At 43.3% G+C, this 18,061-nt stretch overlaps 1 protein-coding gene across 1 annotated transcript in view; it reads left to right on the forward strand.

The window, feature by feature from the left end:
- Positions 1–1,932, forward strand: part of SCD5 (stearoyl-CoA desaturase 5) — a 43,645-nt gene extending 41,713 nt beyond the window's left edge. The window contains exon 5 of the mRNA XM_070948652.1: positions 1,742–1,932. Coding sequence (XP_070804753.1) covers positions 1,742–1,932 — 191 coding nt within the window. The remainder of the gene's footprint in view (positions 1–1,741) is intronic.
- Positions 1,933–18,061: the final 16,129 nt, after the last annotated feature.

The following is an 18,061-nucleotide window of genomic DNA, read 5'->3' on the forward strand; positions in this document are numbered from 1 at the left end:
GGCCTACTGGAAGATCGGGAAGGCCAGAAATGGGCCTCCGGAGCCTGTGTAGGCAGTTTTCATCCTCCCGAACGCTCGAGGAAAGCCTCTGGAGCCTGGGGAGGGCACAAATGCTCCCTCCCCGTCGTGGTATAGTAGGCCGACATGGCCACGCCCACCCAGCAACCAGACAGAGAACCCCTTGCTGAAAATAGACCAACAATAAAGAAGTAAACAACATCCCAATCAAGGGACTACCCATTCACACAAACAAGCTAACAATAAAGAACAGCCTAAACAAGGAACCACCAAGATCATTTCAGCCAACATTGACATAGCAAGCCACTAGTATACCAAATGACAGCAATTCCCGCTCCCTTTTAGCACTGATGGTGTTACCTAGTTTGGTAATGAAATGTTTGAAAGAACATACAACATTATTTTTTTAGAACTCTTTCTTCAGCCACAGTACATAGTAAACTAAGCAAGAGTGGGAGGAAGAAACAATGGCTTATGTTAAATTTATAGAATCTTCATTTAATTATCTTAATATGGAATGTCAGAATGTTTGCGGCGTGACTGCTATTTTGAGACAACCCAGGAGCAAAACACAGGACACAGGTTTGTCTTACAGACAGTGGTTCATATACAAGACGTCTGTATACATACATATATGTGGTAGGCACATACCAGGCAATCAATCAATCTTCAACTCTACACGGAGAGCTACAATGCAGATAGAACACAACGAGAAGAGTGATACACGAGGAGAGAGAGAGAGACGCCCTCTCATGGCCTCCCTTATATAGACAGCTTCTTAAAGCGGCAATAACCCTGCTGACTCATCCTCAGTCTTAAAGCGGCAATAACCCTGTTGACTCATGGAACATGGCAGACATTCTAAGCACTATCAGAGGTGAGTTTTAGATTGTTATGCAGGAGCTTCCCCAAAGTTCTTAAGAAACATAATACAGGTACTCTTACAACCAAAATTGAGCCCAAAATTTATGTTGTTAAATGAGAAATTTGTTAAGTGAGTTTGTCCTACTTTACGACTTTTCTTCCCACATTTGTTAAGTGAATCACTGCAGGTGTTAAGGCAGTAACCCGGTTGTTAAGTGAATCGGGCTTCCCCATTGACTTTGCTTGTCAGAAGGTCGCCAAAGGGGAATCACATGACCCTGGGATGCTGAAACCATCCAAATGTAAATCACAAGACCCTGGGGATGGTGCAACGGTCATAAGTGTGAAAAACAGGCATAAGTCACTTTTTTTCAGTGACGTTGTAACTTTGAACGGTCACTAAACAAACTGTTGTAAGTCGAGGACTATCGGTAGTTCCCATTTTGAGAGGATAAAATCTAATCATCCAACATAAGTGGAAAACAGAAGTAAAGGGAACAAGAAATCAGGACATTGGAACATTTCATTTTGGACACCCTGTCCAAAATACTTAGTTACAGGACATAGCTCTTAAAATCCTTTTGTTGGTCAAAATCAGTAGTGGTATTCACTTACTTTCGCTACCGGTTCGGAAATGTGAGTGCACACGCCACCTCTGCGCATGCGCAGAGCTGGCGTGATGACATCCAGGCGGGTGGGAGGAGTTTCACCCAAACCAGATAGAACCAGTAGAATAATGAAAATAATAGCTGTTCCTCCATGAAAATGTCTACTGCCTCTGCTTGTTGATACTATATTCTGCTTTTTCCTTCTCTATCTTTGACCCTACTTTTCATTTCCTCTGGGTTCTGTTTTCCAGGAGAAGGCTTCCATAATTACCACCATACCTTTCCGTTTGATTATTCGGCCAGCGAGCTTGGCTTGAAGTTCAACCCAACCACATGGTTCATTGACTTGATGTTTTGGTTGGGTTTGGTCACTGAGAGGAAGCAAGCACCCAAGGAGATGATCAAAGCTCGCAGAGAGAGAACTGGAGATGGTACTTCTTGAGAAACAAACCGACTTCTTGAATTCAGATGCTGCTGTATGTGTCGTTTGTATGTTTCTTCATTGAGGGGGGCTTCTGTCCCAAACCTTCCCCTTATAACAAAAGTAGTATTTTTCATTGAATGACGGCCAAATTCATTTCTGGAGAAATGTCATTTTCCTTTAGTGCAGTCCTTTTTCTATGGCAGAAAACACTTTAAATATTCATTCATCTTCCAAGAAAGGTGTGAATTTTCCCATAATGTAATGCCCTTCAGATTTGTTGAACTCTAGTTCCCCATAATCCAAAGGCAATTGTGGCCTTTGGACGTGTGAGTCCAACACATCTGGAAAACACCTGGTTGGATGGAAAGACTCAATGGGCAGTCCTTGGGGTTGTGGGTGCTCGATCTACTGAAGGCATGAGATCTACCAACCATGGGGCAGAATCAGATGCCAAAGCGTAATGGTTTTGCCTCTAGACATACAGAGGTCCATCTGACATGTTGCACTCTGATGTAGAATGTAAAACTGGCTAGGAAAAACTGGGCAGCTTACTTACTTACCTGGTCTAAAGCATCCCTTTAGCTCATAAACGATACATTAAACTTCCTGAATGCTCTCTATGATTTGAGGGAATGCTCTAGGGCAGTGATGGCTAACCTTTTTGCCATTGCATGCCAGGAGCGGGGGGGGTCACGCACACATGTGCCCACACCCATAATTCTATGTGCCACGCCCCCACTCCCCCCCTCTCACTGGAAGTTGGCAAACGGGCCGTTTCCGGCCTCCGGAGTGCCTCCGGGGGGATGGGGAAGGCCATTTTCACCCTCCCCAAACTCCTAGAAAGGCTCTGGAGGCTGGGGAGAGTAAAAAACGGGCCTTCCGGTCCCACCGGAAGTTGGCAAATGGGCTGTTTCTGGCCTCCGGGGGGCCTTGGGGGGGTGGGGAAGGCCGTTTTTGCCCTCCCCAACCTCCTAGAACGGCTTTAGAGCCTAGGGGGAGAGAAAAATGGGCCTTCCCCACCACCACCCGAGGCCCTCCGGAAGCAGGAAACAGCCTGTTTCCCTACTTCCAGTGGGCCCTGGAGCTGAGCTCGCATGCCCATCAATATGGCTATGCGTGCCATAGATTCACTATCACGGCTCAGGAGGATCCTCAACACAGTCTCCTGCAGTCGTGCATGACAGGACAAGCTCATCAGCAGTAGGCCATCTTCCTTTAAAGCAGAGGGAGGGGTCTCCAACCTTGGCAACTTTAAGCCTGGCAGACTTCAACTCCCAGAATTCCCAAGCTGGCTGGGGAATTCTGGGAGTTGAAGTCCGCCAGGCTTAAAGTTGCCAAGGTTGGAGACCCCCCTGCTTTAAAGGGTAGCTAAAAAAAACTCCTGATACCCCCCCACCCCCCCAAAGAATGTAAAATCCCTCTATCTGCACTTGGTTTTAGCGGAATTGATTGTAGAATTAAAGCTTTCTTAAATACTTTTTTTTTTAAGATTACATATTATTTAGTATTAAAAGCAAACGATATTTGATTTGATGTAGTCGTCCTGACAATACACCATCCTTCTCCTTGCCCTCATCGTCTGCAGTAAATATGGCCACTGATCACGCTAGTTGGCAATGAACTGTAAAGCCAATTCCTGCTGTCCAATTCATGTCACAAACTCTAATCCAGTTCGTGTTATCTGAACGAAGAAGCTCTGAATATACTACTACTTGGATACACACAGTGGTGGGATTCAGCCAGTTCGCACCACTTCGGGAGAACCGGTTGTTAACTTTCTGAGCAGTTTGGCAAACTGGTTTTTGGAAGAAATCATTAGGCAGAGAACCGGTTGTTAAATTACTTGAATCCCACCACTGGATACACAATGCATCTCTTAACAGAATGAAGGCACTTACAGTTCTTTAAATGAAAGGAAATCAACTGATTAATTTAAAATAGCTCTGTCATGCCTCTTCCTCTGCTTTGGCCTTGGGGTTTCTTGTATACCGTTAAAAGGACTCTTTGAAAAGAACTTTCCCCCTTGTTTAAGCGAAAGTGTAGCTTGGTAGGTGTGAAGAAGAATTCATGAAAAATGGATTGCTACATCCTCCCATGAAGGGAATGGGAAAGTATTGTAAATTATCACATGATCTCCATGATCAAAGGCAGTGTTTTTCCACCATGGCCACTTTTAAGATGGGTGGACTTCAACTCCCAGAATTCCCCAGCATAGGCTGGGGAATTCTGGGAATTCTGAAATGGACCCATCTTAAAGTGACCACGGTGGAGAAACACAACTCCAAGGAAATACCCCCAAACTGTGTTCCTATATTGATGCAAAAGGACCTAAAATATAATCAGTTCCAGGAGATATATAAAATATAATATATAAATTATATAAAATATACTATCCCACCAGCCAGCATTATTTGGATCATGATTCAGTATTATTGTTCTCGGTAAGATGTCTTTTTTTTCCTTCTTCTTCTAATTGCCTGCTTCTAGCTTTTACTATTTAATAGATCCACAATGATGCCTGTGACCTACCCTGCTGTTTCTGTAGAGGAAGGCTGGAAAAAACGATTAAAAAACCAGGACTCTTGTGGCACTTTTTAAAAATGGGCACATTTTATTCCTGCATAAACTTGGGGGGATTACAGCACACCGCATCAGATGCGCGTAGGCATCTGATACAGTGAACTAGCAGCCAAGAAAATCTGTGCAATTTTGCATTTGTCGGTCTGCTTAGTGCAGGGGTCCCCATCCTCTGGTCCACGGACCGGTACCAGGGCGTGGCCTGTCCGGGCCACGCAAGCAGTGGGCGAGCAAGCAAAGCTCCCTCTATGTCTGCATGGAAAACACCCACCTGCCCACAATCCGTGGAAAAATGGTCTTCTATGAAACTGGTTCCTGGTGCCAGAAAGGTTGGGGAATGCTGGCTTAATAGCCACAAGTTCTTGGCTGCGAGAGATGGCGACTGAAAAAAAAAAGTAAAGAATGTAATTCATTTAAAAAAAACAGTATGGAAAAGGGGCAGACCAAATATTTTCATAAGGGGAGAATCAGACTGCACATTGCATTGCGATTGTTCTGGTGAAACCAAGTTCTTTAAATAATTCCAAACATTTTTTCTAGAGGTTAAAAAAAAACCAACCACCATCCTCCCTTGATCCATCATGTATCACACTCAGGGTGGCCTTCAAAAATTTTAGCAAGGGGTTCTCTGCCCAGTTGCTGGGGGGAGGGTATGGCCATGGTGGGCGTGGCCTAGTCGGCCTCCTGCATCACTGTGGGAGGGCGTTTTTGCCCTTCCCGGGCTCCGGAGGCTTTTCTCGAGCCTCCAGGAGGGTGAAAATGGCCTCCCCAAGCGCTGGAGGCCCTCTGGAGGCCGGAAACGGGCCCGTTTCTGGTCTTCCCGAACTTCCGGTAGGCCAGTTTTTCGCCCTCCCTCAGCCTCCGTGCGTGCCCTGCACTTACCTGCATTCAAAATGGGTGGCGTGGGAGGGGAGGAGCGGGGAGACGGAGCCAGCCAGGAATGGGATTTGAGGGTTCTCCAAACTGCACAGAAGCTTAGCTAGAGGTTCTCCCGAACCCTTGCGAACCCTCAGCAGCCCACCCCTGAACCTTCCCTTATTACACGCCAGTCTTTTGATTTATTCCAAGTTCTCCCTTGCTCAGTTGGGATTTGTTTGATGTGAGCCTGATGAAGACGTGTTCGCTAAGGTTATGTAAAGAGAGGAGATTTCGTGATGGCTTTTCTCTCGTGCTAAGGGGGTTAGCAGAAGCATCTTGTTGGGTTTGGCAATTCCCTCTTGGAGATCTTTCAAGTGCCACTCTTAAATGCTCGTATAGGTGGGTTGTTTTTTTTTTTTTAAATCTGTGGTCTGTCTCCATATTGAAACAAGAAACATTTTTAAACGGCTTGGAATCGCTAATGATTAAAGCAAGACATAGAGAGATTTACCCTTGTTGCAAGATTAGTGCTCCTCTGCTTTATTTTTCCTTTTTTTCCCCCTCTCTCATTAACTTGTTGAATATGCAGTTAATTTATTTTTAAAAAAGCAGGTATTTATATTAACATATATATGCTTTATGGGCCAAAAATTAAAATGAATATGTTTAAAATTATTGATTTTATTGTCATTTTGTGAGATAGACATTGTCATTTCTAATGTATACAGCTAAATGATGTCTTCAAAATCAAATAAAGCTTCATGTTAAATGTTTGGATTATCTATTTTATATTCCAACTGGTCAAAGTAAGGCAGTGGTGAAATCTAAATTTCTTTCCTACTGGTTCTGTGGGCGTGGCTTGGTGGGGGTCATGGGGGTTCTGTGGGCGTGGCTATGTAACCATGTGATTGGGGGATCAAAAGATAGAAACTCACTAAGAATGTCCTGCTGGAGCAGGGTTGGACTAGATGACCTCCAGGTCCCTTCCAGCCAATGGTGGGTTGCCCCTGGTTCGCACAGGTTCTATAGAACCGGTAGTAAAACCGGTGGGAGGCTCCGCCCACAGACTACAACATCATCAAAATGCTTCTGCGCATGCGCTGAAGAGCGTGCGCATGAGTGAATCGAGCGCGCGCATACTGCCCCATTGTGAACCAGTAGTAAAGGTAAGTAGAACTCACCCCTGCTTTCAGCCCTGGATTATCCTCTGAAGCTGTGTGTAGTGCCAGGTTTGTAGTCCTTCCTTCCTTCCTTCCTTCCTTCCTTCCTTCCTTCCTTCCTTCCTTCCTTCCTTCCTTCCTTCCTTCCTTCTTTCCCTCCCTCCCTCCTTCCCTACTTTCTTTCTCTCTCTCTCTCTCTTTCTTTCAAAAACACACCACCACCCCGTTTTTTGCCTAGCAGGCTTCAGGGAAGGCTGCTGGGAGCAAAAATGCAGCCCCTCACCCCATCCCCATTGAAAAAAGGTTCTGATGATCATGTGCCACAGCTGTGATCCTCGGAGCCTTTTTTTTTAACCTTTTAAAAGCGTTTTTTTACTACCGGCTCGGGAGAATAGATAGTAAAAAAATGCTTTAAAAAAGAAAAAAAAAGGCTCCGATGATCGCACGGCACAGCTGTGTTCATCGGAGCCTTGTTTTTACTTTTTTAAAGCATTTTTTTACCACCTATTCGCCCGAGACGGTAGTAAAAAAATGCCTAAAAAGTAAAAAAAAAAAAAAAAGCTCTGACGATCAGCTGAGTGATGTTGGAACTTTATTTTTTTACTTTTTAAAGCATTTTTAACTACCGGTTCTGGCATGTACCTCTGCATGTTTGCTTAACGCATTGTAAACCGCCCTGAGTCTCCGGAGAAGGGCGGCATATAAATCAAATTAAAAAAACCAAAAACAAAAAAAACCCACATTACTTCCTGGCATGAGAACCGGGCGGGTGGGCAGAGCCTCACGCCAGGATCGCTACCGGTTCTCCGAACCACCCGCCAAGCTCACTACCGAATTGGGTGATCCGGTCCGAACCGGGAGCATTTCACCCCTGAAGTAAGGGCTGAAAGTACATCTGAGCTACTCCATATTCAGGAGCTATTTTGATTCCTATTTACCAAATATCAACATTCGAACCTCAGTTCCATGAAGCATCCACTGTTGTCCAAGTCACTGTATCTTAAAGAAAATTCATGAAGCCTTGGACTCCACCTCGTGATTTATAAAGTTTTGTGCTAGAGCAGTGATGGCTAACCTTTTTGTCGTTGCGTGCCTGCACCCATAATGCAATGCGCGAGTGACACCCCCCCTCCCCCATGGCCTGCTCCCGCACATGTGCATGCGACCCCCGCTGCCCCGGTTTGGGCCTAGTAGACCTCCCTGCAGCCTCCTGGGACCAAAAATGGGCCGCCCCCCCCTAGTCAGCCTCCCACATCACAGCGGGGAGGGAGGTGTTTTCGCCTTCCCCAGGCCCCAGAGGCTTTCCTTGAGTCTCTGGGAGGGTGAAAACTGCCTCCCCAGGGCTCTGGAGGCCCTCCGGAGGCCAGGAACAGCCCTGTTTTCAGACTTCCAGAACTTCCAGGAGGCCCGTTTTCCCCACTTCCTGAGCTCCCGTGTGGGCCCTGCACTTACCTTGCATCCAAAACGGGCTGCGTGGAGACTCCTGGGAGGGGAGGGGTGGGGAGGGCAGGGCCAGCCAGGGGTGGGATTTGGAGGTTGTCTGAACCGGCCATAATATTAGCTATGGGTTCTTCTGAACCCGTAGCAGCCCAGCCCTGTAAAGGACCTACCTGCTTCAACTTTTAAGACTTTGGGTGTGGTACTCTTTTCAGAGCCCCATAGTTGGGGGCATGATGATGAGGAAAAGGCCATTCTTTGTAGAGGCACTTTGGTTTTGGAGTGGCCTTTTCCTGAAAACCTGATTAATACCAACATTCTTGTTTTTGTGGTATTCAGGTAAGATTATTCCGGCACATAATGTATTAGTTTATTTAATGAGTTTGCGAAATGCTGATTACATCATATAATTGATGCCCGTTGACATCTGATGTTCGTCACTGTTTACATTAGGACACATCTAAAATGCTTCAGTGGATTTCCCCCCCCCCTTTTTTTTAACTAAATCCACTACTAATGAGTTGCTCATCCCTGATTCTTATTTGACCAGTGATGTTTCATTAAATAAATGAATTGTGGCCATGGGATTACATGATGGCTTTTAATTCAACATTTGCCAAATGTTCATGATTCTGCTGTTTTTAATTCTGGGGGATGGGTGGGGGGGGAATGCCTGATGATAAAGTGACTGATGATTTGAAAAAACACTGAAGGCCAAATCTTGGGGAGAGATTGATGGATGGATAGTAATAATAGAAAAGATAGATAGATAGATAGATAGATAGATAGATAGATAGATAGATAGATATGACAGGCAGATAGAGATAGGTAAATGGGTAGGTAGATAGAAAGAAAGAGAGAGAGAAAGCGGAAAAGAAAGAAAGAGGGAAGGAGGGAGGGAGGAAGGAAAGGAAAGGAAAGGAAAGGAAAGGAAAGGGAAAGGAAAGGAAAGGAAAGGAAAGGAAAGGAGGAAGATTTTAATCTTGCCCTTTTATCTAATGAGCTCTAGGACACATTGATGTTGCTTCTCTTCCTTTTTGCCCTCAGAATAATCATTGATTCAACAGGTTTAGGTGCAGACATATTGGCCCTTCTCACACAGCATACTTAACCGGGTTAGAAAGAGTGTAAGTGTGTTGTGCAAATAATTTGACACCCTAATCCACGTGTTTATTGCTCCTTCTTAGCACTGTGTGGCTCTGTGTGGTGCTAAATTAGGTTAAGAAATTTAATTCTCCCTTCCTCTTCCTGAGACAAATGAACCCACCAAATGTGGAATGGTTAACTAGGAGTCTGAGATTTGTCTCTTTTTACTTTTCCACCTCTTACACCATCTTGTGGAAAAGAACAGATTGCAAATATTTAAAGATGTCTCTGCCTTTATCCTTGTGACACTGAAACCGTGTATCTGCTGATTTTTCCTTAGCGGATAAGGAACAGCATTTCTCACTTTCAATAGCCTCAGTAAAGTTAATCACTCTGCAGCATGATGGTTTCCTTCCCTTTATTGGGGTTCCTCAAACTCCCATAATAGCTTCCAGATTTTGACAAAGTTTCTGCAAAATGCTTAGCTAAAGGGAGCTTGTTTGGATCTGGCTTCTTTGATTGACTCAACCAATAGTCCTTTATCAACGGCTTAAAGAAATCAGGATCATCCGAATACGTTAATCAGTTCAAGAGAATGTCAAGGAGCAAAAATCTACAACTCTTTGCATTTACAAAACTTATTTCTGCGAGAATTGCTAAGACTTAAGCAGATACCTGAGGTGATATTGCCACAGAATTGTGGCTGAGGTAGAGAATGAGTCATTGGGAATAGAGGGAATAGTTTTTTAAAGTTTTACATGTAAATATGAGACTAGATCAGAGGTGGGTTTCAGCAGATTCTGACCAGTTCTGGAGAACCGGTAGTAGAAATTTTGAGTAGTTCAGAGAACCGGTAGTAAAAATTTTGATTGGCCCCGCCCCCATCTATTCTCTGCCACCCAGCTGATCGGGAGGAAATGGGGATTTTGCAGTAACCTTCCCCTGGATTGGGGAGGGAATGGAGATTTTACAGTATCATTCCCCTGCCACGCCCATCAAGCCACGCCTACCAAGCCATGCCATGCCCACCAAGCCACACCCACCGAACCGGTAGTAAAAAAATTTGAAACCCACCACTGGAGTAGATCTGTTATGGAATGATGGGCCCAAACAACATTCCTGGGTCAGCCAGAGACAGTTTTATTGCGCAGTTTCAGAACCAGATTGGTATCTGCAATTCTGAACCAAGAAGACCTCTGATACAATTCTTTTATACATCTTCAAGACAAAGGATTTTGCAAGCACAGCAGTTTTCCATATATGGTTAACATACATTTGTTACATTATAATTGACACTTTCTAATTACTAAATTCTTTCATTATTTTCTAGTTCATAAGATTATTTTAGCTAAACAACCTTCCTCAATTCTGTGTTTGCTGATGCGTAGATTCATGACTGCTTTTGGATAATAATTAACTTCTTGTTTCAGATGGATGTCTTTGCATTCTTGACAGCTAGGCCCCTTAGAAGATATATATTACATATGGATGTCCTTGCATCCTTGACAGCTAGGCCCCTCAGAAGATATATATTACCAAGAATGGAATTTTAGCTGACTTAGTGTAATCTCTGAACAAGCACATTTCTTTCTTATAATAATGTGAATAAAGAGGGTCCTTCAGTGTTCATATAGCTGACCCTGTACTATTCCTACACCATTCACATTAGATCAACACAATATTCCTTAGTAACCTCGAGAAGATTGTGTGTTTTTCTTCACCATTCCACTGATAGCACAAATTAACTTTGAATTGTTGGGAGAAAAGTTCAGGTTCTCTGTTGTCAATTGTGAAATGTTCAGAACACAATAAGTATTGTGTGTGTGCTTAAAAACATCAGGACATGGTGATGTTCTCCTTTTCAGTCCTGGCTGGAACAGATATAGACATCTGCCAAACCGTGTCAATAAGGTCCTCCGTCTTTTTAAAGGTCTCATCATTTGAGCAGAAAATATCAGATTAGAGGGGTCCTTGGTGCTAGCACTGATGATGTTATTTAGTTTGGGTAATGCAAGAAAACAAGCAAGCTCAGAGAGCACCAAGGACCCCTCATTTCAGTGGTGGGATTAAATTCATTTAACAACTGGTTCACTGCCCTAATGACTGGCTGGGTGGGCGTGGCCATGGTGGGCATGACCATGGGGTGTGACAGGCAGCACTCTGCCTCCTGCACCCCCCTGGGAGCAAACACAAGCTGCGGGGGGGTCACGCCCCCCCGTGCCCCGTTTTGGGCCTAGTAGGCCTCCCTGCAGCCTCCTGGGAGTGAAAACGGACCACAGGGGGGCGCTGCACACACACCCGTGCCCTGTTTTGGGCCTAGTAGGTCTCCCTGCACTTATCTAGGAAACAAAATGAAGCACATAGGGATTCCTGGAAGGGGTGGGGCAGGAAGGGGCAGGAAGGGGCCAGCCAGCAATTTAACTACTGGTTCGCCTGAACTGGCCCGAACCGGCTGAATCCCACCACTGCCTCATTTCAACCCTGAGCTATACATATTCTCCTTTATTCATATCAGATTAAGAGTTTTGGTGCTTCAGAATCTCTCAGAGCGAAAATATGCAATGGGTTCTCCAGCTTTGATTTTTTTGTTATTTGTACTTTAGGTCCAAGAATCAACAATTTGCAGCCGACTTGTCAAGCCCAGTTTTCATTGAACATCTGAATGCAAAGGATTGTTTTAAAAAAAGTATTCACTAGGTGTCACTCTTTATGTGAATGAAGATACAGCAAAGGAAGTGCCTTACTTGCTTGGAAAACGAGGCCAAATTAGAGATGTTGCTACACTGAAAGACGCATAGAATATTTCAGACTGCTTATGTTACCAGCCAGAAAAATAGATCAGCGTTACTATCCTTATATTGTATTGCAAATAGGAGCATTGTGATAAAAAGAAAGTTAATATGCTTCCGACGCTTGCCTCCCACTCAGAAGGTTGAGAATTCAATCCTAAGTAGCAGTAGATGTGTCTATCCTGGGGCACAAAGAAAAAATATCTACTGTGAACTCCACATAGGCATCAGGAAGGGCATCTGGCCAGTAAATGCTCAGCTCCATCCAGCTGCAACGACTATACCCTGAATTAAGGGATTACAGGGCTATAAAAGGGGAATAGGAAGCTTGATCACATTCTTCACAACTATCTCAGACCTTTGGAAGATTTTGTTGTTCATCTAAGAATGTTTCTTTTTCCCCACTGACCTAAAGCCCAGCAAATGGGTTTTAGATATTTTGCTTTGGAAATTCCTGTGATTATACTAGTGTGCTTTTGAATGGCCAAAATAAATATTGCAATATAATATAGTTACGTGCAAAATCTCCAGGGTCAGATTAACTGCATCCTAGGAAGCTGAAAAAAATTTGCTGATGCTGCAATTTGATTATTTTCTTTAAGATATCCTGTAGGAAGGCTGACCTGTCAAATGTCCCAGTCTTGATCAACGGGAAAAAATGTAGGATTCAGGGAAATACAGGATCTGGAAAGATACTTAAGTAGATCATAGTACAGAGTTAAATTATAGAATTAAAAAAAGATAATCTGGACAACATCTAAAAAAGAGAAAAAATTAGAAGAGCGTATTTTATTTTAGAAAGGAATACACACATTTTAATGCTCCTCTCCAAAATGATACTTATGCAGAACAAAGATTAGCAAAAAATATTTTTAACATTGCTTATGTGATACTAGTACCTGAGTAAATTTATCATTGTTTTTAAATCTCTTTTTTGTTGTGTTAATGCCACTGAGCCAATGAATGAGGGTGTTTAGTTTTCAAATGTATTGCAATTATAAATCTGGCAGTTAATAATAGGAACTAAACATATATTTTATGTTGCATTTATTTTTAAACTTCAGGAAGTACAAACAATTAACCAATAGAGGAAGGACAATGCCAGCCACAATTAATCAATCACTGCATTCATTTTGGGTTGAATGTCCTAACATCTTCAAAATCTTCATTTTAATGTTTAAAAACATTAAAATGAAGATTAACAACAATTAAATAAAAGGTTAAAACCAAGAGCACAGAAGATATGAGAGTGCTCCTTTGTTTCTCACTCAATCCACCATCTTCAATATAATATCTCTGGATCGGGTCCCTTCTTTTTTGTTGTTAAACGAGATTATACCTACAATAACCATATTTTATTGGAAAAAATAAAAGACAAACCTGAAAAGCAAATTTGAAAGAGGTTTACAAGGATTTTAAAAATTGTGTATATTGAAAATATGCTTTACAAAGGAAAATTCCAGAATGCAACCAAGAAAAACTTTACGAAAGCACATACTCTAAAAAAATAAATAAATCTAAAATTGAATAATATATATAAATAATAATTTTACAAGACAATTTAATTTCCACATTTTTCACATGAATGCGAAAGTGGGTGCACTAAATGACACCATTTGTACCCTTGATTTTTTTTTTTAATGTGTCAAATTTAGGGACCAATAAAAGTTAAATGACTAAAGTACAAAAAATGATTTTTTGAAAAATAACGGACAGTTTTCTGTCCTTTATAATAAAAGACAAAGGATCATTGTAATTGTGCCTCATGCGATGACCAGAGTAAGGCAATATGTGTTTGTGCTGAAAAATGTTAAAAATAAAAATAGATGTGTGTAAGGTCTTTCCAAAAATAGTGATTTCCCTTTCAAAGTTTTAAAGCCCACAAAACATAGTCCATTTGTACAAATAGGCTGAACCGTTTAAGCCCCACCCCCATGATATCACTGCTGTTGATAGAATGGTTGGAAGAAATATAATATACCATAGATCAGGGCAGTGGTGGGTTGCCCCCGGTTTGGACCGGTTCGCAAGAACTGGTAGTAAAACCGGTGGGAGGCCCTGCCCACCGCCCTGGATGTCATCATCAGCGATCTGCGCATGTGCAGAAGCTTCTGCGCATGCATAGAAGCAAGGCTTCAAGCGAGCGAAGCTTCGGAGGGCCAGGGAGTGGGGGGTGGGGACATGGCCGGGGGTGGGCATGGCCATGGTGAGCATGAAACAGGACTCATGTCGGGGGCACCTGTGGTGCCCAAGTGCTAAGGCAGAACTTATCCGAACTTAACTTCCCTCACTCTCATATTATCTTTTTCCTTCCTTCCTTCCTTCCTTCCTTCCTTCCTTCCTTCCTTCCTTCCTTCCTTCCTTTTCTTCTTTTTCCTTCCCTCTTCATTCTTTCTTCTTCCTTCCCGTCTTTCCTTATTTTTTCTCCCTTGCTCTCTTCCCATCTTTCCTTCTTTTACTTTGTCTTTCCTCTGTCCCTTCTCCTTTCCTGTCCCTTCTTGCATACTCAAATGCAAAAGGGGAAACATTTCTCCTTTTGTTTTGTTTTTAGTTTGTTTTGATAGCCCTCTGCCAGTGAAAAGGGAGCCCGGAGGGGGGGACCCCTCCCCGAACTCTGTTTTCACTGGCAGAAGGCTGCAGGAGGCCGTGGTGGCTGAAAACGGGATGCAGGTAGGCCACACGCACCCCTACACCCCCGAGCTCTGTTTTCACTGGCAGAGGCACCACAGGCTGGTCCTTTGCTGTTTCGAGGCCGGATCTAAGCACCCCAAGGTGCTTAGATCCAGGCCCCGGGCCCTCAGTTTGACACCCCTGCCATAGACATATCTAATAAACCAGTCAACCTACATTTCTTAACTTATGGGCTGATCTGAATTTTGCGCAATAAACTGAAGACAACAAGTGCAAAAGAGGGTGAAACCAGGGCTTACAGTAAAATGGGCCCTATTGCGGGAAGATTAGGGTTTGTAAGAAATGAAACGCGTGCTTTAATTTTTTATTTTTATTTATTTTTTCTGCAAAATTTTAAACACTTTTCAGGACATTTTAAACCTCCAAACTCTTGAAAACTAAAAAAAAAAAAAAGACAGTTTTTTTTTAAAAAAAAATCTAATTCTGGGAAGCTGTATACAATAGTACCATTAAATTAAAGCAGTGCTGATTTGAGCCATCTGCTGTTTGAAGGATTTCTTCCCAAAAAAAGTGTAAGATTAATAAGGGGGCCAACATAAATCTTGCCAAAGATGACTGACCAATAAATGGAAGCATTTTTCTTCTTCTTCTGGCTTTCTATTCTTTCTGTCTCCCTCTATTTTTGCTATCTAAAAATGCCAATCTGGTTTTTAGGACGTAGGTATCCTTTGTTTTGATCTTGTTATAGAAAGGTGCATCTTTAAGGTGGGAAACCCCGCCTCCTAGAAGAATGAAATATTTGGGGAAAATATTTGAAAAACACAGAATATTATGTTTGCCTAAAGGAGAAATGGAGAAACATGCTCTTAAAGACAGAAAGCAGTCCCCAAGTCTTTCTTAATAGCCCACAACAGAAGCTAACATTTAAGAGATAAAGGCCTTATTGACAGAGGAACACGAGTATCTAGATAAATCTATTCATAAGCAAAGCAAATACTGCAGGCAGAAATCCATTCAAGACAGGATATTTCAAAACTCCTTGGCAGAATGGTAGGATTAGAAAGCAGCCCCTCACCCAAGATCCAACACAGAACGAAAGCCATTAGCTACAATAGGAATTGCCCAATACCCTTTCAGAACACAAGCCCTTTCATTGCATTCCCCCCCCCGAACAGTCCATACTTCAAAGTCACAGAAACTTGGGAGTGTTGTGGTCCGTGGACCTGGCAGCGGAGTCGGACAGTGAGGAGGTTGGGGAGGAACATGGGCCAGTCCTGGAGTCTGGGGAAGACCCGGACGAGGGCTCTGCGTCAGAGTCAGAGATGGGGCTAGGGCCATCTAGGAGTGATGTACGGACTCTGGAGCCCCCAGAGTCGGACAGCAGGAGGAGCCTGTTCCTAGTGCACGCAAGCGCAAAGCTGCCAGAAGGCAAGAGCAGCTAAAGCAAAAGGGAAGACTTGGGAGTAAGGCCAGGAGATGATTGGCCCCTCCCATAAGGCTTAAAAGAGAAACAAAGGCACACTTGGGCCTTTTTGCAGGAAAGCAATGTTGCTAACTCTGTTTCCAGTTGGCGTCTCTTGTTTGTTTCTGAACTTCGTGGGGCTTTGCCAAGTAAGGCCTTTGGCAGGGTGTCAAAGAAGATAAAGGTTGGTGATTATCCCAAAGGATTTCTTCCGAAGGACTTTTTTTTGCAACTAATTAGGAGTCAGCTGGGAATGAACGTAATTCTCAGCTGTTACAATAAAATAGGTTTATTTGGGATTAATTGTGTCTTGTAATGACTCAGTAAGCCTAGGTCACAACAGGGAGCTCAGATAAACAATAAGCCAGAGGTTGACCAGATGAGCTCAGACAAACACTTAGTGTTTGCATTTCCTCTTTTGCCTATAGAGCCAGCTACTATTATTTATTAAGTCAATTTGTATGCCGCCCCTCTCCGAAGACTCAGGGCGGCTCACAATGCATTTAAAATCATTATAAAAAACATTTTAAAATTAAAAACATTAAAAACATTAAAACTCATTCACACCATTCATGGCCGGATCTCGCCGGATCACAAGAGCGAGATCAACGGCCCCAGGCCTGCCAGAAAAGCCAGGTCTTCACTGCTTTTCAGAAGGCCAATAGGGTGAGGATGGTCCGGACCTCAGGAGGTAACTGGTTCCAGAGAGCTGGGGCAGCCCCAGAAAAGGCCCTCCCCCGCGGGCCCGCCAGCCAGCATTGTTTAGCTGACGGGACCCGGAGGAGACCCCTGCATGACTCCATAGGAATCTGACAACAGCCAATGTTCTTGCACAGGAACAGGAAACTCAAATACAAAGCCCAAAGAAGATATAAAATCCCACCCACTCTCAACTCCATTTTGTCAGCTGCCCAGAATCACATGTGGTTCTGCTTCATCAATAAATGGACCCCCTTTCCAATCAGCCTCCAGCCTTCCTTTTATTTCCAGCACCTTTCTCCCAGCTTGGAACTGAACCAAATGGATATTTCTTCCAACATTAACTACATGTATGTTACAGTCTATGTCTAGAATAGGTAAAGGTAAAGGTTCCCCTCGCACATATATGCTAGTCGTTCCTGACTCTAGGGAGCAGTGCTCATCTCCGTTTCAAAGCCGAAGAGCCAGTGCTGTCCGAAGACGCCTCTGTGGTCATGTGGCCAGCATGAGTAAATGCCAAAGGTGCATGGAACGCTGTTACCTTTCCACCAAAGGTGGTTCCTATTTTTCTACTTGCATTTTTTACCTGCTTTCGAACTGCTAGGTTGACAGAAGCTGGGACAAGTCACGGGAGCTCACCCCATTACGCAGCATTAGGGATTCGAACTGCTGAACTGCTGACCTTTCGATCAACAAGCTCACTTGTTAGCCACTGAGCCACTGCGTACCTATATAAGTCAAGAAGACATACATACATACATGAGATTTCTGTCTAAATATACCCCAAAGGCTACTGAGAGTTGGTCTAGTTGGGAATATTCCACTCATCTGCCTTTGATAGTCACAGATTTTCTAGAATTGCAATATAAAGAAGGAGCTGGGAATATTTTGTTGGAAACACACAGCCTCTTTCCCAGAACTGAGACCCTTAAGTCACTTGGCAGCCAGGCTGCAAAAAAAATGACTATGAAGCTCACTGCCAAAATATAACCGCTTCCCTTGACACTTCATGGATTGTTAAATTTAATTTAGGGAAAGCTTATCCAATTTTGGGGAAAATAATTATTCATTTATGGAGCAGGGGGAGGTGGGAAGGCATTCTGCGGGATTAAGGAGACTTTGGACTTTTCCTTCCAAGAGGGAATGGATAACGGCCCCAACCTCGGAAGAGGCAGAGATGGGGGAAGATTGGAGGTCGGAAATATTCTCAGCATTGCACCAACTTTGTTGGCAAGTCCGATGTCTAAGAATGTCCAAAAAGATGTGTCAGATTCAGGAATGCGAATAAAGTAATTTTGATGGCTCAAAGGAGGCTCAGCTTCTTAATATGGACCCAAGATGGCATTATAATCAGCTCTGGCAATAGCAGGAACACATTCTCCATTATTTATTCATTTATTTCCTGTCATTATTATTATTTTAAATAATTCAAGGCAGCGAACGTATCT

This window comes from Pituophis catenifer, unplaced genomic scaffold, assembly GCF_029215685.1.
Source record: "Pituophis catenifer annectens isolate HBS135680 unplaced genomic scaffold, rPitCat1.0.hap2 SCAF_8, whole genome shotgun sequence".
NCBI classification, from domain to species: domain Eukaryota; kingdom Metazoa; phylum Chordata; class Lepidosauria; order Squamata; family Colubridae; genus Pituophis; species Pituophis catenifer.